This window comes from Ambystoma mexicanum, chromosome 1q (assembly GCF_040938575.1).
Source record: "Ambystoma mexicanum isolate Mex_15411 chromosome 1q, UKY_AmexF1_1, whole genome shotgun sequence".
Classification (NCBI taxonomy): domain Eukaryota; kingdom Metazoa; phylum Chordata; class Amphibia; order Caudata; family Ambystomatidae; genus Ambystoma; species Ambystoma mexicanum.
In genome coordinates, this window is record NC_090922.1 from 1408884877 (window position 1) to 1408910794 (window position 25918).

Genomic DNA, 25918 nt, shown 5'->3' on the forward strand with positions numbered 1-25918 from the left:
GCCTTAGAATGATCACTAAGGTTGAACCCTAGATACAGCAATGATCTTTGCCTGTGGCATAATATTAATATGTAAGACCAGAAAGCTTACTAGATGTACTTAATTCAAAATGTAGACATGGTATGAAAAAGAAGCTTAAGCTATGAATGCTTAAAATGTTAGCTTTACCCGTGTGTAAATGTATTCACTCGGAGCTAACAACTCGTGAATAATAATGAATATTCTAGAAATATGAGTAATGTCTTTTAGGAATGTTTCTTGCTTTATCCTTTTATTGATGTATATTTATGAATTTTGAAAAATGTTGAAAATATTTGTTGATTTTGTAAAATTGTAAAGGTTTAAACAAGATAATAATAATAATAAAATTGCTAATGGTGGTTTCCTCTTTGTCACCCTCCCATAAAAACTTTAAATGTTTTTTAGAAGGAACATTGTTGTGGCACCAAACAAGGCAGGAGCGTAGGCTTATTATTTTTTGTGTAGGATATGCCTTCCAGGTTCTATGTGATGTTTTTGCATATTGAAGGTCAAACACAAAAAACGTAGTTTTTTTAGCACGCATCTGTGCGGCCTTCAGTATGCGGAAATATGACACTTCCATGACCCCCTCAAACTCTGCCTCTCAAAACTGATCTCCAGCCCGCTCCACACCTTCCCTCGCTGGTGGGATTTCTTATAAATCAACGGTTGAAACCCCCTGGACGGCTCTTTCCTCCACCTCCCTTCCACACCCATAGCCTTACTCCTCTACGGTCCCCTACCAGGGACACTCTAACAGTCACACAAACACTCACATTTACTCGCTTCCTGCCATCTCCCATCCCCACCACAAACAATCACATACACAGACACACACACACAAACACACAAAAACACATTCAAAAACACTTACCTGGGCCGCCGGAAACTTACCTCTTACAGGCCTTACAGGCCCGCCAGGCCCTCTTGTGCATTGCGGGGCGTGCCCATTCGATTTAGAAATATTGCTCAGAGCGAACTTTCTAAATTGGTTTCTTTTCACATTTACAATAACACAATTTTACCTGATACCGCCTTCCTAGGTGTGTTTGGCCGAACTTGACAATAGATTGCTATGTGGGTTTGTGCCTCAGAAGCCGGGTGTGTGCACTGGTTCATGAGCCTATATTTCCCTGGTGAATAGGTTTGCGGCTCACAGGGAAGTCGGCAATGAGGGCTCGGAATGGAAAGATGGTAAGCTCCAATCTCTTGGGTTGGGTTGCATAAATTGGCTAGGCGTCTACATGTGTTTATAGAAAGAGCACTGAGCTTCAATATATGGGGTTGCACAAGGAACACGCTGAAAAACAGTTTTAGAATAGAGAGAATGGTACTAATCTGTATCATGAAATGTGCTCAGATAGGCCAGTAGGATAAGTAGAAACATGCCCTACTGTGGATAACTGATGGGATGATTGTGTGTTGTGAGCTCCCCCATGCTGCCAATTCTTTTGTAGCACCGGGACATCCAGGCCTTAATTTCCCTGTGTGGGTGGTAGCCCCTGAGAAGTGTGGTTGGGGATGTGGGGGGACAAGGTGCAGTGGGTCTTTGTAATGTCTGTGGTACTAAGTTAGTTAGACATGTTTACACCCTGAACCCATCCAACTATTGACTGGCAAGGTATGCATGGGCTTTAGGCTTATCCAGGTCCTTCAATGTAGTAAGAGCACCCTTTGCTCCTAGAGGGCCTTAAATGTACCTGATGTATTTACTTGATGGAGGGGATGTGGGAGAAGAAACTCATAAGGAAGGCAGATTAATACACTGCAAGGAGTGTTCTGTTTTGAGCACTGGTAAAAACATAATGTGGTTGATATGCAGTGCTATGCTCAGAATAGTCTGTAGCAGGAGGCTGTAGGTCGTGACTGGTGGTTAACACTGTGATTGTTAGGCAGTGCTGTTCTCAGCATAGTTTGTCATGGGATTCTATAGGTGTACTCAGCATAGAAGGTGGAAGAATTGGTAGGCAGTGCTGGGCACAGCCTAGTGTGCAGTGGGATGTTTGTAGGTGGGGGTCTAGTGGTGGTCTCTAGTTAGTTGGGGCCTGATTATTTTGCATCACTGTTAAAAGTATTGACACTTATCTTTCTGTTTGTGCAATAGAGAATTGAGAAAAACGGTCTATCCCCAGTCCATATTATGTTGTTTTACTATATTTGCTGAGTGACATCAAGAAAAACATTTTGGCTGAAAGTCCTATCTTCCTATTGGAAAAATGGAGCAACTTTTCCAGATTTCCTTTTTTCCATGGTTCAAAATGTTAAGTAATATAGCCTTAGCTAAATTTGGATGATGCACCCTTTTGTCCATCCTCCATCACACTGGCAGATAAATATGACAAACCATTTCCCTGCATTGAATAAAATATGTCTGTAATAGGGATTGGGATAAGACCTGTTTGCTCCATACCGTATTGTATTAAGGGCAAAAGAGGTGCTTGCATTTACTAGATTTCTAATATGGGTGCAAACCATTAGGTCTTCTGGTCTATGGTGGTTGCGGATCCAACAGTGGGCGGTAAGTGGCAAGAAGTGGCTGGCTAGTCTTTGGATGGTGGCTGTGGTGATGTGGTATTGATTGGCTAGGAGTATTAAATGGCTCTAAAGGTCCTGACATCTGAGCAGGGTTTACTCTAGCCAAAACGTGGTGGCATGCTCTTGTGAATGATGACAATCACTGGGCAGGCCTCAGCTGCTCGATTAAGAGGTCAAAGACACTGCTCTACCCCTTTCTGTAGAGGGGTAGACCAGCTTCTGTAACAGTGGTGAAAGATCCGGGAGGTGCTGATTCTCAACCATAGAAATGCACCCAGTATGGGTACTTTAGAACTAATGGTCGACAGACAGAGCTTCATAAATGCACACTACACCCCCAACGAATTTTAAAAGAATTCTTGGCTAGGAGCATGTACCTTTTGAGCCCTTAACCAGATGACTCTCACTGGTAACCACTAACGCTCAGAATCTTCACTCTTTCGGTGAACACTGTCCTCCTCTCTGATAGGTATAACATAATGATTGATTCCCAAGCTTTCTTCTGCACGTGGCATCTTAAAAACTATATAGCATAAGGTGTAAAAAATAATGGAGCCTCAGACATTTCAGTTTTAAACAATTCCCTTTTCTTGTACGCTCTTTGGCAAGTTATATTTGGGTGGTGGCACAACAAATGGAAAACAGATTACTTGTGATCAATTATAAGTTCAGTATTGAGTTTATTTTGGTTAATAAATTGGTACAGGATGACTGGGTTCACGGTGATGGGCTTAGAGACTACCTAGAGTATGCCAGTATCCAACCAGGTTTTGTAGTCCTCAGTCCTTCCTTCTCTCACTTAGTACTGAATTCCTTCATAGGCAGGTTAAATAGCCAATCACATTCTCTGGAATGCAGTCCCCCAAACATTTCTTCCTTTGCTCTGCCTGATGTTGAAGTTGTCCGGTCACACATTGTGGTCTTGTGTAGAGGGGATGTGACCTACCAGTTCGGACCAGACTGCCCCTTTTTGAGTGGGACCAAGCCTGATTTGTATATTGTCTTTCTCCTTCTGTAATGGCTTGGCAGGCGAAGAACGTTGTTCTGGAGAGCTGCCCAGAGCAATGCCGGAGGTTAAGATTCATTCTAAACCTTCCAGCCATCACCTCTTTATTTTTGCTTAGGTCACACATTTGTAACCAGCAATTTGGCAACCAGGTGCCTCTATCCAGTACCCAAGGTTTGCCCAAGAGGGGTCAGGAGACAGACTTCTACAACAATGGACCACACTGTACGTTAACCTTTCATCCCTTTTGATCTCCTAGACGTGCCTTTTCAAGTTACAGCACAAAAATGAATACAACTTTTAATTCCTTCTCTCAGGCTTTACACAGGCTCTGAATCTACAACCTCCCCACCAGCATAGAGGAGTCTTCCTTGTTCAGTTGCTAAATCATTCTACTACTCCTTCCTTTAACCTTGGGCTGGATCCTCTTTTTCTTCCTGCTTGTCTTTGCTTGGACTTTACCATGCTCTAATGGCTCTGTGAAAAACCAGAGGGTGATTCACAGCCTAGTCCCTGAGGATCCCGTACTCCCGTGGCCAGGGAAGGGCCATCGCTTTTGGATCCCGACCCTGGGGGTGGACAAGCGAAGGAGGATCACCTGGGTAGGGGGTCCTCGGGCAGTGGAGGAGAGGCACCTGATGGTGAGACATAGTATCCGACTTTTTCCCTAACCCATCTAATCCCTATCCCTGCTTATTGTATGGGAAACTACAAATCCCATAAATCCTCCCCACCTCACATTGACAACACTACTGAGCCGAGGAAGATGAGGAATGAGGCCAGGAGGATTACCTCTACTGACTTGCAATGGTTCTGTACCTCTAATGAGATCAGGCAGAGTCAGGCACGTAATACGAATTACATACACCTGCCACTTGTTAACACTCCCTGTCGGGATAACAGGTAGCGCTCACAGGCACACTCTGAGCGAGGCTGGGTATGAGAATGAACAGCTCTTTCGGGGCTAATCCGAACCAGACTTTGGTAGTTGAAAGGCCAAGGGGCTGATCGACTGCTGTGGAGAACGAGCAAGAGCCAGGCTAGATTTCCATCCTTTCGGGAAGCCATAAGCGTTCTATGACTGAATATGAGTGAGCGGAAAAGGGAAACCTTCAAAGTGCTTCCAGGCAGCCCACTACCCTCCTGGGTGAACGACGGAGTTGGGGAGGAGCAGAGGAGGCATTGGTAACGGCATTGACTGCTATGAGAAAAGCATTGAAATAAAAAAAACAATTAACACGACCGGTGAGTTATCGAAGGCAAACAAAAGCCTGGATTGTATTAAGAGGAAAAGAGAAAGATGTAACAAGAGTTGAAGGTCGTGCGGGTGCTGATAAAACACTTAATGAAGAGAACAATGATTGAATGCTCAGGAAAGTATACAAAGTAACAGAGTGGCCCCACGATGCATAATCGCACATTCGAAAGTCTCTGTGAAATGTTCTGAGTAATGGAAAGTGGAAAACGAAGGCAAGAAAGTGCGGTTACTTTCCCGAATGATTAGTGAAAAGCAATTTATATGAACTTTGAAAATTGCCAAGAGCGCAAAATAAAACTACAAGTACCAAGAGGTATTAGTGTTGCGTGTGAACTTTGAAAGAGGCCAATAGGGCAAAAGTAAAACTACAAGTACCAAGAGCAGTGGTGTTGTGGTCATGCAGAGGTCTATCTGAAATTCTTGCCGTTTCGAAAGTCTTCGACAATAAAGAGAGATAAGGATAGAACGTGGGGAAGGGGACCCTCACAAAGAGAAAGACAGGCTCAAGCCCAGCAGAGGGAAGCCTGTGCTGAACTTTGGTAAAGTGAAAGTTAAGTGTGAAAGGCAGAATGTGGGGACGGGAACCGCCACAAAGAGAAAGGCTGGCTCAAGCCCAGCAGAGGGAAGCCTGTGCTGAACCGTGATGACGTGAGGAGTTGAATGTGAAAAGAGAAGCAGGCTTGAGTCTGGCAGAGGGAAGCCTGTGGTGAATAGAACTGTGCGTTTGTGGTGAGGCGGACAACGCCTAAATAATTGATTAGAAAGTCAAAAGCTTGAAGCCCAAACCTGAACTGTTGAATTGTACTAGCAAGCCAGAGTGTGCAAGACTGATAGAATTGTACCATCCACCTATCCTTTTTAAAAAATTCCCGAGACCCTGTGCTGCTGAATGTGGGGAAGGGAGTTGTTACCTAAGCCATTATGACATTTCTTTTAAGACACTATTTTTCCTTTTTGTATTCCCTTTACCCATTTGTTATTTGAGAAGGAGGGCAAGCCTTTTTATTTTGACTAGACTGACTTGGACACGTTTATTGTTTATTTTATGGTCAAGACTACTCCCCTTTTAGAGTTCGGGCCATCTAGGAGTTCCACCAACCCCAGTAAACTACAAAATAAAGGTTTTCTAAACTTGCAACTATTGTGTCTGTGTCTACTATTAACACTATGCCTTCCTTACAGCTGTCAGCCCGTCTCATTCCCTCAGTCTCTTCCTCTTCCAACTGTCATGAAGGCATGGAAAAACACACCCAGACAAGCCTCAAATGGTTTTCAATAATATCAATGTTATATTGACTTTTTTATTTTGCATACGTCTCTGACAAGGCAATATCTTCTTTCGAGAGACAATGAAAGAGATGGCCACTCCAGATCGAGTCTCAATGGTTGGCAAAGTTTATAGCCTCTCTTTAGTCAGGGTGTTATCCAGCCAGGGATACAGAAGATGTGTACTCCCAATTTCCCTCCATGTGAAAGTAGAATTGTGTGATGCTTGTCTCAGTGGAGCCCTCAGGGAATTTACCTTTTTTTATACATGGTCTCTGGTTCAAGTGTTTCCTCTGCCTAGGGTGACAGGAAGGCGGTTTTGGTCAGAGAAATCTTAAACAACTTGTGCATCTCTTCGTCTTGCTCCCAGAAGCATAAAATGAAGTCGGTAAGCAGAATGTGTTTTCCCACAGAACAAAGTCTCTTATCACAGGTTCTCCTTGTTACACTCAGTTATTAGTATACCAAAACGATCTTCTCCAGAGTCAAGTGCATTTCTGCCTATGGCCACAGGATGGGTAGTATCCTTGAGGTAGAATGAGCAATCCCACTGTAGGAGGGGCTCCATCTTTATGAATAGTGCTATTCTAGCTCAGGGACCTGATCTGTCACTCAGTTCCAGCTAGCTCTTTTCATAATTGAACCAACACTCTCCCATTCCTGGAAAACCTGCTTCTAGACCTAGATGGGTACCCTTTGGCTGTTAGTTGGCTAGCCTCCCCGGTAGTCCAACAAAAACGTAATCTTTCTCTTAGTCATTGTAGACAATGGTTTGTTTGTTATGGTCTTACTGTCTGTCTGTGGTTTGCCATATGTCTCCAGGGACCTCCCCATTCTTTACTTATCTTCCAATGGAAATATATTGTTTCATCAAATCTGGTACTAAGTATACACTAATTTCAAATTTTGTCAAGCAGACAAAAACAAATATTGGTATCAGGCCTTTTTGGAGGGAGGTGCTACAGGCACATGCTCGGGCTTTTGGGGAAGGGGCCGGTAAATCTCCGGAACAAATTTTGCTGGGGCTGAGAGAGGCTGGGGAAGAAGGGGAATCCAGGACCAGGGAGAAGGCCAGGGTGGTTCTGACGTTGGCAGCAGTGACCCTCATTGCCCAATGGTGGAGGGGTCCAACCATTCCTACGGTACAAGACTGGCTCTGCAAGGAGTGGGAGGTCGTGGCGCTTGAATGGGCCACACATATGCAATGAACAACAATCTGGGAACATTTGCTAGAGACTGGGGCGAGACTTTGGCATTTCTGAAAGATGACTTTAGGGCTCAGTGGTGCTCCCAACGCCTGAAACCCCTGGATATGCATTAACAGAACCCCTGTGAGGAATCTATGAAAGAGGAAAGGACTGGCGAACACTGGAGGGGAGGGGAGGGGTGGGGTGGGGTTGGGCGATGGGGGAGAGAGGGAGAGGCAGGGGGGAATGTTTAATATGTTGTAAAACTAATAAAGAGAAATAAAAATAAAAAAAGATGTGGATGTGAGGGGAATGATATACATAGGGTGGGTTAGGGGCAAGGTACCGCCCATATGGGGTTCTCCCATAAAAGAAAGAGGAGGAGTGACAAATGGGAGGTCCAAATCGAAGAACAAGATGTGAAGTTAACGAAATTTGAAATTTGATCAAACACCACATATCCCCTTAAAGAAGTTCCTCCTTCTATGATGGTGCACACCTCTGGCACACTTTGTACTTTTCTCTCCTCTATATCCTACTTCACCAACCTCTATTTCTGTCGTCTCCCTTCATGCTCAACGTTGTCCTCCAATCTTTGTCATCTCACTTCCTACTTGATATTCTTCTCCAACCTCTGTCTTCTCCCCTCCTACTTGATGTTTTTTCCATTCTCTGTCCTCTCCCCTCCTGATTAATGTTCTTCTCCAACCTCTATTCATTGCTCTCTAGCTTGATGATTTTTACAACTTCTTTCCTCTCCCCTCCTCCACTACTTGCACCGTGAACTCTATCATTCTCTACCCCATTAGTTCTCCAGTCACCTACTTCTCCTGAAACTCCAGTTTCCTCTTTCCAACCCGTCCTCCTGTATCTTCGCTGCTCTCTCCACGTACATCACCTCCTGTATATTCAGCTCTATTTCCACCTCCTTCTCTTCATTCGCCTTCTGTGCACCTCCGTTTCTCCACGCCTTCTCACTCCGCTGCTCCAAACACCTACACTCCCCAAAGCTGTCTCTGGGCATGAACAGACTCCTGATCCCACTCCCTTTGGCTGAGCTACGGTCTATATGCACATGCCTGCCATAAAATAGACCCTAAGTAGGTATTGGCTAGGCAGTGAGCATTCAGGTAAATTCTATGCCAGAGACAAAGTATTCATGCAGTGGTCCTCTATACCTGGCCCCTGGAGTTGTGAGGGAAAAATCTACACATGCTCTTACTCACACACTCAATTGTTACACCAGACTCGCCAGACTCAGAATACGCACACTGCCCATGCATAACACCGCTCTTCCCACACCCGCAACATGCAGAAACGTAAGACTAGGAACTCGCACCTCTGTGAGACACACCACTCACCACTCTGGTCTGCATATCCCTAATTCGAATTCTACACAGCCACTTAACACAAGGCCCGCTCTCAACCAACCATCGCATTACAAATGTACCCTGCTCAATGTTGGCTCTCCCACCACACATGCTCTAGAAGTAAATGACCTAATTCCAAGTCAAGACCTAGATATATTAGCCATCACTAAAACATGGCTACATGAGGCATCTGGCCCGGCCATCACACTAGCCTTACCCGCAGGTTACTCTATCCTCAGACAGGATATACCTTCTAAATTAGGAGGGGGGTAGCACTGATCTTCAAAAATGCTTTATCTTTCAGGCCCATTCCTCACCCATGGGAGGGTAACGCAGACATCCTATCAGCCAAACTGTCCGATCACCCAAAAACACCATCAATATTCATATCATCTATCGGCCTCCCGGTCTCCCTGCAGACTTCCAAGGACACCTCATTCACAGTGACAATATTAAAAAATCCACCAAAACTCTACTCCTAGGCGACCTTAACCTAGGATTCAATGACCCCAATGATAAAGCCGCCACCTCACTCACCAAAGATCTCACAGATCTGGGTATTCCCCAAAAATTCTGAGCCCTACCCACGCCAAAGGCCGCACCCTTGACTGGGTTGTTGACCACAACTGTGCCTCCTCCATCACTTCTAACATTGCTTGCCCATGAACAGACCATAATTGCATACAATTCACCGTCCCCAAAGCCCCCGGCACCAAAGTTGCCACACATGCCCCTGCCACACTAGCAAGAAGTGCAAAAAAGATAACTGCAGAGAACCTCCGACCCGATCTTGGCCTCTCTTGCCTAGCACCTCCTTTCTCGCAAGACCCCAACATCTTAGCTGCTATATATAAGGACACCCTAACAAACGCAGTAAACTCCGTTGCCCCACTAGAATGCACAAAAGAAAAAAGTTGTTCCATGTAAACTCATGGTTCACAGAAGAGCTCCAAACCTTGCGTGCTAACAAACGCCTGGCTCTTAAAATCTGGCAGTCTAACCCCTGTGACGCCTCTAAAGAAAACTTCAAAGCAGCTGCCCTAAAATACAAAGATGCACTGATGAGATAGTTAAAGATGAAGCATGGTGCAAAAGCATACAAGCCGCTATGCTTCAAAAAATAGACCTCCTACAAAACACAATTCAAGACCATTATAAAGCCCTACTGAACCAGAACCAAGCTACTCAAAACTTGCCTAACCGCAAAACCATCAACTTCCCAAAATGTGCCTTTAAAGACATCACAGATCCCAGAATCTGAAGTTATAGTAATTCTTAAGCACCTTAAACCATCGCTATGCAAGTGCGATGTATGCCCCCCCCAAGCTTATTAAGGAGTGTGCTGAGCCCTTTCCTCCACTCCTGACGGTCTTCATCAACGCCTCATTTAAATCAGGCATAGTCCCTGACAGCCTTAAGGAGGCTTGGGTGCGCCCCCTCTTGAAAAAGCCAACGCTAGATCCCTCTCAGCCCAATAACTACTGGCCCATAACCACTGTCCCATTTTGTCTCAAAATATTAGACAAGGCCGCTCACAGTCAGATCCAACTATACTTGGAAACTAACTCCATCCTAGGAAAAAGACAGTCTGGATTCCGCAAAGGGCACGGCACGGAATCTGCCCTGCTAGACTTAAAAAAATTGAATCTTGGACAAAGGCAAAGCCGCCCTCCTTCTCCTCCTAGACCTCTCAGCGGCTTTCGATGTTGTAGACCACAAAACCCTTACTGCACACCTTACGCAAGCAGCGCATTTCCCCGACCAAGCAGCTTCCTCGATCACCTCCTTCCTAGAATGTAGAGCAATGAAAGTTTTCTCAAACACAGCAAATGCAGCTCCCACTATCATTCAATGCGGAGTCCCACAAGAATCCTGTACTGCCCCAACTCTATACAATCTCTTTACTAAGCCCCTTTTTGATAAACTCAATGCACTTGGGATTGCATACACAAACTATGGTGATGATACGCAGGTGCTCCTTCCTCTAACAGGCACAAATGACCAAGACGCTACAGTGCTATGTCAAATCTACTCAACAATTTAAGCATGGATGGCCACTAATGGCTTATGTCTCAATGGAGACAAGACAGATTCTTATTCTAGGCCAAAAGACCACACTAGCGAAGCTAGACTGTCTCTATTCCAACTTCAGCATTGACAACTGCATCATCCCCGTCCTATCTTCTGTCAAGACACTAGGGGTTCACATTGATGCCACACTATCCATGAACACGCAAGTCAGCGCAATTGTCTCTGCCTCCGCGTTAAGTACCAAACTCATTAACGCCATAAAAACCTTCCTAACAAAGGACAACTGTCTCTCAATAGCCAGAGCCACCATAGGGGCTAAGCTGGACTATTGCAACACTCTCCTAGCTGGCACCTCTATAAAAAAAATATATAGACTCCAAGTCACCCAAAATAACTCATTAAGAGCAGCTCTAAGTATCCCAAGAAGAGACCACATCTCACATGCAAGGCAGACAGTTCACTGGCTCCCAGTCAAAGACTGCATCACCTTTAAAATCCTCACTACCACACACAAATGCCTTAACCTTACCGCACCTGCCTACCTTTCAGACACACTATCCAGATCGATCTCAGCCAGGCCCACCAGAACATGCTACACCAATCAACTCACTGTTCCTCGCATCAACAGGGCTAAAGCAGGAGGGATAGGATTCCCATACTTAGCCCCTAAACTCTGCAATGCACTACCCATTGCCCTCAGAGCAGAAACTTCTCTCCTTGCCTTTCGTAAAAACCTGAAAACTTCCCTTTTCAACTAACAACTCCTCAACTAACAACTCTCCCACCACCTCCTTAGCCTCCAACTCACCCATCATCCTATGTAAACTGTCTTATACAAAATGTACAATAAGTATGTCGGTTTTACATGTAACTAAGATCTGTTCACTCACTGTAACAAGTGCCACGATGCCTTTGGGCTGTTGCGATCTCTACAAATACGAATAAATAAATAAATAAAACTGCCCCTGGGCCTCGCATCATGATGAAGCAGGTGGTAGGGACTGGCCACCTGATTTACTCCCACACACCCTCAGAGCCAAAGAGGAGAAACTGTCACACCACTTCCTTTCCTTCTCTTCTCTCCAGTCCTTAAGGTCTCTCCTCGTCCTCTCTCCTAGATGTTCTCCGATCACTCATCTCCTTCCTTTTCGCTCATTTCCTTCCTTTATTTTTCCTCTGCCGTTTATCCTTAATCCGGTGGTAGGTCTCCTTCTTCCTACTCCTTTTCCTTCTTAGTCTTTATAGGCATTACCATCACGCTTTATATGTTCCACCTCCTTTCCTTCCCTTCCTAGATGTTTCACTTCCTCCTCATCTTCTGTCCTTTGATCTTTCACTGCCTCCTCCTCCTCTACTTCTTTTCTTAGATGCTTCACCTCCTCTGCCTCTCCTCCATCTTTTCTATCTCTCCTCTCTCCCAATCTCTCACGCTATCTGCTACAAATACTCCCTCTTTTTCCTACTCTTCGCTTCATTCTCTCCACCCTCTTTCCCTCACTCTGCTCCATCCTTTCCCTACTCTCTCCTGATCTCTGTGCTGCTGAACCATATATGAACGCCCACTCCTCTATCTTGTGGTGTTACTTTTATTCACTATGTGGGTGTGTAATTGGCATCATAAGCAGGATAACCGTGGCATGTAATCATTAGTTAGAAGTGGGCTTTTGGAATGGCTAGTACCAAGGATGCCTAACACTTTATGTAAATCTACTTCTGCTGCAAACTGCTGCACAGTTCCAGATACAAAATGCCATGAAGAGGCTTGAGTCAGGTGGTGTCCACTTTCTGCTTGCCCAATTCCAGGATGATGTTACAGCTGTACATGGGTGCTGCAGTCTTCTGTCAGTATGCTCTTTTAGATTCTAGGAAAGGCTGTGACCATCCCACTGCCTTGGAGCGGCTGGCTTGCAGAAATTCCTATTTCCTTTGTTTGCTCGTTTCTCAAGCATACTCACATTATTGTTAACCTGCCGCTTACAGAGCCCTCAAAATGATGGGGTCAAGTTTGGTACTCTTCAGTTCCCCAGGATTCTCCTTTGTTTACATCTCACATCTTATGGACCTTTGTGGATATCTCAGGAACACATGAGTGACAAAGTGGGAAATGGCTGGTGGCTCTGGTGGAACGCCTGTATTTGTTCTCTGAAACCAGCAATGCAGAGCGAATGGCTGTTTCATGGCCTTCCAAACCCCCACCACTTGGCTTTTCAATATTTGTTGATTGCTTGTATCAAGATTTAAATCCTACCATGCATGCCAGAAACTAACCTACTCCAAAGGCAGCCTAGATGCTCACCAGGGGCTCTGGCAGGTTCTGTGGCAGAGAATATTGCATTACCTGAAGCAAGGCTCTAGAGAGTGTAGTGTCTCTGTGCTTTAGTGCAAGATAAACTATTACCCTTGAGGACATGACCGGCTTACTATTGGATAGCAATATTTTGTGGGTCTTCCTTCTGGGTGAATCTATGTATCGGTGCGTATTACCCTTGTATTACCCTTGTATGCATGATAAACATTAATTGCTATCAATATCTTCCCTACACAGTTTCATCACCAACCCAACAAGTGTTGCACTTGTCATAAATTGTCTTTTAAACACATATATAAATGCTAAGTGGGAGTATTATTTATCTTTACTTTCTTGTAGAGAAAACGTATGAGCATTACACATAGACTAGTGAAACAATATAAAATTCCTAACATTAGCAATAAAGTAGTTGATTAGATATCCAGCATCTTACTCTTTGATTTAAAACAACCAATCAGCAATGGGTGTGCGTGTAGCCATTGTGGTCCAGTAAAATGTAAAATCATGCAATTGTAATTCTGTTGACTAAAAACCTTCAAAAAGACCATGGCTTCAATGGGTAGTTTACTAAGAACATCCTAAAAGTGATCTAGAGCCATGGATCAAAATGATTACAGGTAAAGTCTTTTAAATCTCTCTGCAATGGACGCCTCTTGTCTTTCCTCAGTGCCTTGATGGTGTCACTTATCCAGGCCAAAGTACGAGGGGCAACACAGGTTTTGACACTGTGCCGAAACCAGTAACACAATAAAACAGAGTTTCACCAGCACAGGGAAAACTGAAAGGCTCATTTTAAAAAAGACATAATTATTTATAATTTGTATTATTTGTTATTTGCATAGCTCTAGCACACATGCCCGTAGGCATAAGAGCGCTAGCACAAAACATAAACAAACAAACACATCTACAAGACAACATATCATTGTGAGGGTCAAGGAGTAAGAGACGGATGGACACAAGGGTAGTATGTTGATTGACAAAGACTTTTATTACAAAGTAAAAAAGGGGGAGGTGGTGGAAAACCTAACTAGCCCTATCTCTAAGAGGGGTTTTCATGCCTCAGCAAAAATAACTAACGACGCGGTCTGTGTCAGAATGTCCAAAGTAAAGTTCACCGTCCTGTTTCCAAAACCTACTCTGTCCCTCACAAGCTAAACTAAATATAATGTGCAAGGGGAAATGTCTCCTGACTGCCGATTTGCAGCCCGATTTTGTCAGCTAAATACAAAAGTTCTAAAATGTGTAGAAAATAAAGCTAAAGTTCCCCAGGACTCAAGGATTATCCACTTTCCCAAGAGTCTTTTCTTTTTAGGAAAACAAGTAAAGGTTCCATAAAGACCCAAGGATTTGGCTCCCTTTCTCCATGGCCTATCCACTGTATCTGTATCTCTATTAAACTGTCTTGTGTGGGGGGACACCTGTCCCTATATTAGCAACCCTTCCTTGGTTAACTCTCCTGCCAAGGACACTTGTTCTCTTACACCCACAGTCTTACTTTCCTGTCAAGGTCTTAAAATGTCCCTTGAATATGCAAGCTTCGTATCTAGGCTTTGGGGTACATGTCCCCTTGTGGGTCCCAGAGCCTATTCATTTGATTACGTTTCCAGTTCTCTTCTTTTCTCAACCACAACCTTGGTTCACTCTCTTGCCGAGGTCTGTGATACTTGCTTGTTTCCACAACAGTTCTGTTCCCTTTTGTGATCTCCTGGGGCTTGTTCACCCAGTATTGTTTCTCAGACCCCCTTCAGTTGTAGGTTTTCACAGTTTTCATTGTCTGTCCCCCACAGCATTGGTTTACTCTCTTGCCAAGGTCTGTGGAGGTTGGGGTTTAAATATACAAAGTTTGTATTTTCCTTAATTTGATGTTTATGTTTCAAAACTGGGTCCCAGATCCACTTCACATAGTTCTCAAGAATCTTGCCCCTTGCCTTTTGCTCTCTCTGGGTCTCCCCAACCTTAGGAACCGCATCCCTGCTGCCTGTAGAGGCTGGGCGTCCCTCTCAGGTTGCTTGTGGGTCTCCCACAGCTTTCTGCGGCTTCCTGGGCTTTCTAGCATCCTCACCGGGCCACTCCGTACTACTTCCACTGCTCGGTGTGCGTATACCTGCATGCTCGCGGGTCTGCTCCACTACAGGCAGCTTGCCTCTGCTTCAGTCTGCTTCCTGGTTCATGAGCCTTCTCCATGTGCGGTTCTCCATGGCGCGTGTTGTTCTCCTCTACATGGCCAACCTCTGCGTACCTGCAGCCTCTCGTGATCCATGACGGACTCAGAACAAAGACGCAATTCTCCCACTGCCTCTCTGGCTTTAAATGAGGCTGGCCCAATCAGATCAGGACAAAGGCTATCACGCGTGATGTCACTCACATGTGATGATTATCATCTCTTGCGCTCTCTTCCTCGTCCCAGTAGTAGTTAACCAGGATGTACTGTAGTACCACATAGGAGTTTTGGGTAATGTAGTGAAGGGTGGGTTTAGAGGGAAGGTGGGAGGGGGAAAGGGTAATGTGCTTGCCAAAACTGGTCACTACTCTCAATGGGTTTCTTCCTCCCCACGAGATCCTCCCGCTGATAACCACCCCCAGGGCGAATATCGGGTAGCGGCCTCACCTCTCTGGCCTCATGGAAAGGGACTACACCACGCTAAAATAGTGCCAAACCCTTGGGATTTGTCACAGCATATAAACAAAAACATAATGTAAAAGAAAAAAGCAAAAGGAAGGATAAAATATATTAATTCAATACAATCCTTTGCTAATTTATATAGAGGGCAACACACATAGAAGCCTCGGGGCACTGGAAGAACAGCGAAACACAAAAGAAAAAGGAATAATAGTTACGCTAACAAACAATACAGAAAAAAAAGAACTATAATAGTGCCGTTAAAACCAAGGGATAAAAAAACAGCAAAAAGCAAGAAAATAAAGAAATAAAATAAAAAATAAATACATTAATACTGTACTATTCTTAAATTGGAGGCAACACTTAATCAACTTCTTGTGCAAGTTCAAGATCCCTAGAAGATTAATCAGACCACAGCCAATAATGATGCAGTCAGTATTGCTCTCCACACACCATTTATGTATTTGAGTCCTGTAAAGGAGTCTTAAATCTTGCTTTCTAATGTATCCTTGGCCTACTCTTGCTTTGAGCCAGAACGGTACCTTATTCCGTAGTACTTGTATAGTTTCAGTCATCTCCGGCTTTGTCACATTGGTCATAACCATATTTCTGTGGTCCATAATGAGTGTTCTCAAGTGTGTATCTGAAACAGCCGGCATTTTAGATATTTTTGTGTGCAAATCCCTCCCAGAAAGACAAGTAGATAAATTATCTATGGAAACTGCTGAATCCACGGTCAATTGTGGGATTGACAAATAGCATCACAATGGGGGTCTGTGGAAGCCGACATTAATGCAACATCAGAGGATGGACAGATTGAAACAGAATGACATTCATGGTTTTTGTTACCATCCAATACCTCAGGTTTGACACGCTATAGCAAGCAGCTTGCAGTGAACCTCAATGATTTTCAAGTCAGTTTGACACTCTTTGGCAATATCCTTTCTGGTCGTAGCTGTAATATAACCTTGGTGAGGGATTCTGCCCAAAGACAGAAATCCCTGATGTTTTTACATAGGTTAAGATCGAAAATAATCTTTTATTTAATAACTTTCCAGCTCGCAACACAAGTGTGGTCCTCACCCAGCACTTTGACATCCAGCTGGAACTGTCCCAATGCCTCCACAATAAAATAATCCGTGGATTTCGTCGGGGATTGAGATTTTAAAAATTATTTTTGTGGAATATTTCCTTTGACACGCTTGCATGGTCGTTCTTGCAGTCTGAAGGGTCTCCGTCCATCTCCAAGCTTGTCATGGGAATGGTCAGTATGGAATTGTTGATTTCGTCAGTATGTTCCATCTCTCAGCTAGCAGCCACTGTCTTCTGGGATACTTATCGCCAAGACCTCTGTCGTACAGCCATTACTTACTCCTGTATATGCAGGAGGGAATCTGATTTCTGGGTGACCTTTTCCGTCAATGATGATTTAGTCCTCTCCTGGGGGGCTCCTTAGAAGCCTCCACATAGGCCATGTTGGGCTTGGCAAGGGGTAAGGCGATTGTTCCGGGCTCAGTATTCCCAAACAAGCCCTATCAGCCCTGGTAATAGGCATGATGTGGGTGTGTCCAAGCAAAACACCAACACTGGAAAAGTAAATATATGTGTTAAAAATGGAGTATAAATTGCTTTTATTTTAGCCCCTAAAATAGTGAAACAGTAAAAAATCTGAGTTTTGAAAAATTGGAAAAGGGGCATTTTTAAGCCCCATGAGGAGTTTCCTGTCTCAGGGTAGCGACAGCTGAAAGCTTTTCGCTCCTTGTTTCCAAAAATGTAATTTAGCTGTGCCTCCAATTAACTGAGGCAAGAATTGAAAATCCAAATTTAAAAAAATTGTCAAAATACACATTTTAGGCTCACAGACTAGAATTAGAGTCTTGGCCTAGTCATTAGCTTTTCTGCTTGCTTCTTACCCAGGAAGGGTCAAGTCTTGTGGGTCAGAATTTGTCCAGGCTCTGCTCTTCATGGTCCACAGTGTTGTCGACTGCAGTGAAATTTCAGGAATTCCGATCACCTGTCTAAAACAGCTGGTTTATAAAGGCTAATCCGTTTCCTTGTTCGCCAATCCAACTCTAACACATAATGGTGCCATTCATTTAATCATTAGAAACGGTAGAACAAATGTTTGTTTACTTTAATCCAGTCGTGTCATTATTAGTCGTATGAATTGGCATGTTGAAACAAGCTGGGCCTTTGCCAAATGATACAAGCCATAAGTACTTTATCAATAACATTTACGGTTAGCAGTTTGTCCCAAGAAAGCATTTGCTCTTGGTTGGTGTTTTATTTATATTAGCTTGAACTTGTGTCTTTTAGTTTACATAAACATCTTTAATTGGGAACATGTTTGCAGCCCACGTTGTGTTTGTTCTGCATTTTGCAATTAAATCTTTTCAAAATAATTCTGATTTTTATAAATAGTTTGTTTTGAAACTGCTGCATGAAAATGCTGGCCCCGCTGTGATAATGTTTTAAAAGTAATTAAAAAATATTTGTAAACGGGCCAAGTTAGAAGAGTGGCTTATTGCTTGGGCCATTTCTTATCTTCTGCTTTTTGCATAGAAAGAAATGAATTTTTAAATGCACCAAGATTTTTTGTGGATTCCATTTAACCCAGTTTTAACGATCAAGCATTATGAAAGGTTTGAATAATGCCTTATTTCCAATTGTGCTTGAGAAGAGAAGGATGTTAAAGTCAATAGTTGCAATGCACATTTATGAAATGTGTAGCTGTCAAAACTACTGCAAAGTTCTATTTGTGAAATGCATCCCAGTCAAAATCAATAGGAATGTTTAATTTATGGTTGCAGGCCTACGTGGATGCTCTGTTCTCCTCTTCCTGGCTGGCCTCAGCCTGGCTTGGAGTTTAGAGCAGTTCAGATTATATGTATATAATGCAATTTATGATATGCTAGCAGTAGGTTACGCAGGGGAGGCCCAAAAACAAGGTAACCAAGAATCTTTGAGAACCCCAGGAAAACCCTGTGAGGCCTAGTTTCTTACCTGTATGTCTTATAAAAAATATATGACGCTGAAGACCTGTATGTCCTTTTATTTCTCTCCTAGTTAAAAGAGCCTTTGGGCCAATGGCGAGGGATGTGGACAGCCTGGCATTGTTCATGCGAGCTGTCTTGTGTGATGAAATGTTTGGCTTGGATCCAACTGTGCCACCAATTCACTTCAATGAAGAGGTAACAACATGACCAGATTGAGTGCATAAATGTATGCTCACTGTAATTTGGGTGAATACTAAAGCTGGCATAGGATGGCACAAGCCACACCTATGCTGATGTGGAGCTGTGTATTCCACTGCCACAGGTACATGTGGTGAATATTTAGGTCGCCACACCAAGTAACAAAGAGAAGGGTGCAGACCTGATCTGTGTAAAGTAAGTTATTGTTAATTGATGGGGTGCTGTGATTTTCAGATGGCGTGTGCCTTTTCTCACTTTAGACCAATAGTGTAGGGCATGGTCTCCAATTGTTCCTACTTGATTGTCCAATGTAATGCATCCTGTGATGAAGATGCATGTACAAAGCTAGCAGGAGGATCAGAAGGGTTTGGGAGCCAGGGAAAGCCACCTACTCTGTGATATGGTACCTACAGGTAGCCCATTGAAGAGTCCCAGGTCTAACCAACCTCTCGTGCTAGGTGATGCCCCAAAACTAATACAGCAAAACCCCATACATCACAAGTATTAAGTAACACTGTGGGATTGTTAGAATGTACTGCGGGGCATACACAGGTCACAACCACAGGGTTGCAGATATAACACTTAGGATTAGACAGTTTGCATGCCCGCTTGCCCAGGAGAAGGAATGCTCACCATGGCACACTAGGGGTCTCTTGAACTGCTTAGACAGTGGGAGGTTTCAGAGAGTTTACCAGCAGTGTTAGGGCATGGGGATGCAGAGTGCATGGTACCATGATATTTCAGCCTGATCTCAAGATGGAGGCAGCACTATTTGAGCCAACAGCAACAGAGAAACCCAAGTTAGAAAGACATACAGAGATGGGGGAGACAGGAAACAGCTGAAAGGAATGAGAGGAAGGTGAAACACATGGTAGGGAGGCAGGACAAAGAAACCCTGGGCATTGCAGAAACATGCTCGAAGTGGAAAAAAGTTCAAACAATCAACTGCCTTAGATGGGATATTAAGAGTATAAAAGGCGCAGGAGTAGCTATAGAGTAAGGAAGTTTGGGTAGCAGTCCAGGGAGGTGCAGCAGTTGGGGGAGGAGCGGAGGCACAAGCAAGGTGGCAGAGCTAACCAAGGGCTATAACTCTATCCCTGACATGAGTCAGGCAACCCAGGAAACAGATGCAGATAGCCTGCTGGGGCCTGCATCCCCAAACTTGGCCAGGGCCAGATATCATCAAGGGTGATTGCCATGAGGAGAGAAGAGTTGTTGCTAGCTGTCCAGGAGCTGTTACCCAGGCCCTGGTAGGGCCCAGAGTTTAGGAGAAGGAAAAAAGAAACAAAGGCTGGGGTGAGCTCAAGCCCAAGACGCTGACCCTTGCTCGGAGGGTGAGAATAACTTGTCAGACGAACACCTGAGCAAGGGTAAATAAATGTCTGATTTTCGTAGTCTGTGGTATCTCCTGAGGCATGGGGAAGTGATACTTTCTTGCTGGGAGGTCTGCGGCATGCAAACTTCCAGAGCCCGGGACGTGGTGTCCTGTGGTCACGAGACCACAGAGCCACCAAAGGGAGTTACAAATGAGAGCTGGAAACTCTTAACAGTTTGGGACTTGGATATGAGGCTTTGTATGTTTGAGCTCATGTATACCCGACAGGACATTATTCAACCCTTCCTTGTGTGAATTAAAAGCTGTTTAACTTGAAACCTGAGTCACGATTGGTCTGTGACTGTCACAATCCCCATAACGTTATTGCCAAAAACAAAGAAACCAGCATAATGTTAAATAAAGCCTGTGACAATGAGACAGTCAGGCGGTGTTGAAAAGAAAAGGTGGTCTTTATTCAGACTTAACACTGTTGAAATAAAGGTAACCAAATAATAAAGATTTCTTTCCAGGAATAGTTCTTCTGCTTCTCCTTTATTGAGCAAAGGTTTCTCCTGGTTCCTTGCAGGGCACGATGTATAGACCTCTGGCAAGTCTTTTCCCCCTAGTCTTCATACGCCCAGGTGCTTCCCGTAGCTCCTGCCTCCACGTCTGGTCGGTTCTGCAACGAGAGCGAGAGTGAACACCCCTGCTCAACAACTCTGAGCGTTTATATAGGCAGCTTTCAACTGGCAAATCAAGTTCCACTTCCTTCCCCAGTCTACAAAAACCCTCCCGGCTCCGCCCCCTTTTTCATGAGAACATGGCGTCTTGTGTCGTTCCTCGGGTCCACCTGTTTCTACTCCCCTGGATGCTTCCCAACTGCCCAGGTAAGTGTAGTGGGGTGAGAGGGGCTGGTTTTGTCTCTGGTGTTCGTGGGGAACCCGGGCCTGGTTATGAGTCTTGTTCGTTGCACTCCGTCGACACGGTTACCATGTCGCAGCGCAGCTGTTCGCTCTTCGCATTCCCGCGACCGGGTTTGATGTAACAATACCCGATGTCGGCCGCGGAATTGTGGCTCTGCCGCTGAGCGGTGGTTTCTCCCTCCTCCCTCCTTGCTGGTCCAGGTCTGTCCTGCGGGACCCTGCTGGCCGCAGCCTACCAGCCGTATTGTCACTCGGGCCAAAACCGTTGTAGCAGCAGGTCTGATCGAACATCCGCGTAACTGCCGTCTTGCAGTGAGGCGGCAGTTCTGTTTCCTTATAGTCATCCCGTGGCTCCCACCCTTCTCCCATTAGGGTTGCTTCGGTTAGTTCCTTTTCACTGGGTACAGCGGGCACCGGGCACTCTCCAATTATGGATGCTTCGGGTATTTCCTTTTCACTGGGCATAGCGGGCACCGAGTTCTCCATAGGCTGGCCCCACCACTCTCCCATTAGTGTTGCTTCGGGAAGTTCCTTTTCACTGGGTACAGCAGGCACCGAGTTCTCCCCTTCCAACCCCCTGGGTGTTTGTCGTTCCTGGACCCTCTCAGAGTTGTCACATACACCCCCCGAAGCATTCAGCCGATTGGGCTGATCTAGGGTTCTGGACAGGTAGTCCGGGATTAACTGAAAGGCTGCTGGTTTGTGTATGGTTTCAAAACAAAACTCCTGTAATGTGAGGAACCACCTCAGCACACGTTGGTTGGAGTCCTTGTGGGTAGCTAACCACTGAAGAGGGGCATGATCTGTGAAGATGGTAAATTTGCGTCCAACCAAGTAGTACCCGAGGGTCTCGATTGCCCATTTTATCACCAGACACTCTTTTTCAATGGTAGAATATCCAACCTCATGAGGCAACAATTTACGGCTAATAAATGCCACCGGATGTAACTCCATTTCACTACCTTGTGAGATGACGGCACCTAAGCCTAGCCCAGAAGCATCTGTTTGTACAAAAAAAGTCTATTGAAGTCTGGACATCTTAGAACCAGTTGTGCTGATATGATGTTCTTGAGTTCCTGGAAGGCTTTATAAGCCTGGTCATCTTTTAACAGATTTCCAGTATAGGTGGATTTGAGTGCTTCCGTCAAAGAGCTGGCTATGGAGGAGAAGTGAGGTATGAACCGACGGTAGTAGCCTATGAAGCCCAGGAACGCTTGGGCATCGGTAGTTTTCCAATAGCTTCTACTTTGTCCAGTTGGGGGTCTAATGACCCCATTCCCAACCAGATGGCCTAAGTATCTGGTTTGATTGGCAGCCAATACTGTTTTCTTTGGATTGATATGAAGTCCGGCTGATTGCAGAGAGGACACTACTGCGGTGAGATGTTCCAGATGTCCTTTCCAGGTTTTGCTATACACCACAATGTCATCTAGGTAGGAAAAACTGTATTGACAGTGTGGTGCCAGTACCTGGTTCATTAGTGACTGAAAGGTCGCCGGCGCTCCATGCAACCCAAAGGGTAGAACTGTAAATTGGTACAGTCCGGAAGGGGTGGAAAAGGCAGTTTTTATTTTATCTTCTGCTCGTAGAGGAATCTGCCAGTACCCCTTGGTCAGGTCGATGGTAATGATATATCTTGCTGAACCCAACTGTTCAATAAGTTCATCGATCCGGGGCATGGGATAGGCCTGGTGCGTTGAGATGGAATTTAACTGCCTACAATCCATGCAAAAGCTGGTGCTGCCGTCTGGTTTAGGAACCAGTAAAATAGGAATGGACCAGTGGCTGCAGGATGGTTCAATTACCCCTAACTTCAGCATTTCCTCTACTTCTGTCTGCACTGCCATCCTTTTGGATTCCGGAAGGCGATAAGGCCGTATTCTTACTGTTTTTCCTGCTTCAGTTTCTTTTTTATGTTCTGTTAGGTGGGTTTTCCCTGTGAAGAACACTTTTCATAGAGGGTTGAGTTGTTCCTCCAGTTCCTTTTTCTCTTTCAAGGTGAGTTGTGTTCCCCACTGGACGGAAGCAAAAGCAGAGTCTGAAACCTCTCGAATTGCCACCTGTATCTTTGTTGTCTCTCGGTCTGATGACTTCCATTCTTTTAGGAGGTTCACGTGGTAATTCTGGAGTTTCACTTTCCGATTGGGTTGTTCCACCATATAATTTACTGGGCCTAAGACCCCTGTTATCTTATATGGCCTCCTCCATAGCGCCAACATCTTGTTATGGCTTGTGGGTAACAACACTAGTACTTGGTCTCCGATCTTGAATTGGCGGACTCAAGTTCTCTGATTGTAGTATTTTTCCTGTGCCAATTGTGATATTCCGAGATTATCCCTGGCCAATTCCCTCAATTTGGTCAGTTTATCTCTCATATCTAACACGTAATCTGTTAAAGTAGTGGTTTCCTCTTGTTCCTCCCACTCATTCTTAGCTATGTCCAGTACTGTTCTTGGCTGGTGACCAAATAGAAACTCGAAGGGAGAAAAACCCATTGATGACTGCGGAGTATCCCTTAATACCATGAGGACCAAGGGGACTGCTCTGTCCCAGTTATTTCCTGTGGGTGCCGTTACCTTCTTGAGCATTAGTTTGATACTTTTGTTATAACGCTCTACCAACCCGTCGGCCTGGGGGTGATAGATGGACGTGCGTAATTGTTTGATTTGCAACTGTTGACAAACATTACGCATTATTCCTGACACGAAATTCCTGCCCTGATCTGTTATGATTTCCAATGGGATAACCACCCGAGCAAAGAACGGTACCAACTGGTTACAAACTTGCAGCGTACTGATTCCCCTCATGGGAAAGGCCTCCGGATACCTCGTTGCATAGTCGACTAATACCAACAGGTATTGGAACCCGTGACTACTGGGTTCCAATGGTCCCACCACATCCATACCAATCCTAAAAAATGCCTCTTATGAGGGGCATGGGTATTAAAGGGGCACGTTGTGGTTTAGTCGGGTTTGCTTTCTGGCATGTTGAGCACTCCTCACAATTGTCTGGCCACTTCGCGATAGACCCCTGGCCAATAAAACCTTTTTAAGATTTTCTCTAGGGTGTTTCCCGAGCCATATGTCCTCCGGTTTGATTATCATGGCCCATCTCCACAATGGACTGTCTGAAACTAGTGGGTACTAGTAGCTGTTCTATTTCCTGGTCGTTCTGATTCTTGGTAACCCTGTACAACAGTCCCCACTTGTATTTGAACTTAGGATAAGTAGTTTGGCTATCCATGTCTTCCATCGCTCGTTCCCAGACATTCCTTAGAGTCGGCTCAGACAATGTTTCGCTTCTAAAGGAGACCCTTTTATCTTCCGGGATCCAATCTACCAGCCCGCTGAACTTTTCCACCCATTTTTTTCTTCCCTCACTTCCCTCCTGCATTTCCTAGTCGGCCTTCCCTTATTACATATAATATCTGTATGGGAGAAAGGAGCCTTTTTTAACCATTCCAAGTCTTTGGCACAGTCTTTAAAGTTGGGTAGATCAGTGCCTACTAGTACTGGAGTCGGGATGTGTGGCATGACGGCTACCTCCATTGGTGTACTAACCCCGTTAACGTCTAGGGTGACTCGTTCGGATGGGTATAATCGGATGTCCCCATGTACACACTTAACCTGTATATCTTGTTCCCCTTTTTTTCCAGATAAACTTACTTCTGGTCTTATAGCTGTTTATTCGCTTCCACTGTCGATCAAGCCTTGCCAGGGAACCCTGTCGACACGGACCTCCACCAGGTATGGCTCCCGTCTTCTTCGGAATTCACGTGTCTTGGTATATCCGATTTCCATGGGTCCTGGTTTATTCTTCGTTGGGCAAAACCGGGCAATATGGCCCCCCCTCCCCACAATCAAAACATTGGGGCTGTCTATTGGAGGGTGTCCACGTTGCTCCTTTGGGTTCCACTCATATTGGTTTAGGACCAGCTGTGTCTGTGGCTCTCGTAGTTACTGTTTTATTTACCTCCAATGGACTTATCCTGGTCCCTCCCGCCTTTTAGAAGGCGGTAGCGATATCTATGGCTTCTTTAAGGGTGGGTCTATGATGTTGGTGGACCCACCTTTGCATGGTATTAGGGAGGGCATCCACAAACTGTTCAAGCTTCACTTTTTTTAGAATTTCTGAAATAGTGGAGCTGGCTGGTTTGAACCATTTTTCCGTTAAATCATGAACTCGGTAGTACAGCTGCGGTGGAGTCTCTCCATTGCGCAGTCTGGTTTCTCTTAGTTTCTGTCGATAAGCCTCCTCATCCACACCCATCCTTTCTAGGATGGTTCTTTTGATGTCAGCGTAAGCTGTGTCCCCATTGGGGTTTGCCGCCTGGTATGCCCCTTGCATAGAACCAGTTAACAACGGTGCTATAAAATGTCCCATTTATACACGGGCCATTGGGAATTTCTAGCAATCCTTTCAAAGTTTGTGAAGAAATATCCTGGGTCATCCTCTGGTTGGTATTTCTGTAGTATGTTTGATGGGGCAGGTGTTGCACCTCTATAGACCACCACTGCTTCCGTTACTTTCTTTAGGGCATCCTGGCTGGCAGCTTGAAATTGCAGCGCCTGTTGTAGTGCTTGCCGTTCTGCTTGGGCTTGGTGGCCCTGAACTTGTACCAATTGTTGGAGTTGCTGTTGTCCGTCGGCCAATGCCTTGATGATTGCCTCCATGTCGTGTTTCTTAAATCCCACCGCTGCCACCAAATAGTCAGGCAGTGTTGAAAAGAAAAGGTGGTGTTTATTCAGACTAAACACTGTTGAAATAAAGGTAAACAAATAACAAAAATGTCTTTCCAGGGATAGTTCTTCTGCTTCTCCTCCTTTATTGAGCAAAGGTTTCTCCTGGTTCCTTGCAGGGCACGATGTATGGACCTCTGGCAAG

General features: G+C 44.9%; 1 protein-coding gene across 2 annotated transcripts in view; it reads left to right on the forward strand.

Moving 5' to 3' along the window:
• The window catches only part of LOC138548445 (vitamin D3 hydroxylase-associated protein-like), a 726529-nt gene that overhangs the window by 409252 nt on the left and 291359 nt on the right, over positions 1-25918 (forward strand). For both annotated transcript variants that reach the window (XM_069642277.1, XM_069642276.1), the window contains exon 7: positions 18669-18793. In XM_069642277.1, coding sequence (XP_069498378.1) covers positions 18669-18793 — 125 coding nt within the window. The remainder of the gene's footprint in view (positions 1-18668; positions 18794-25918) is intronic.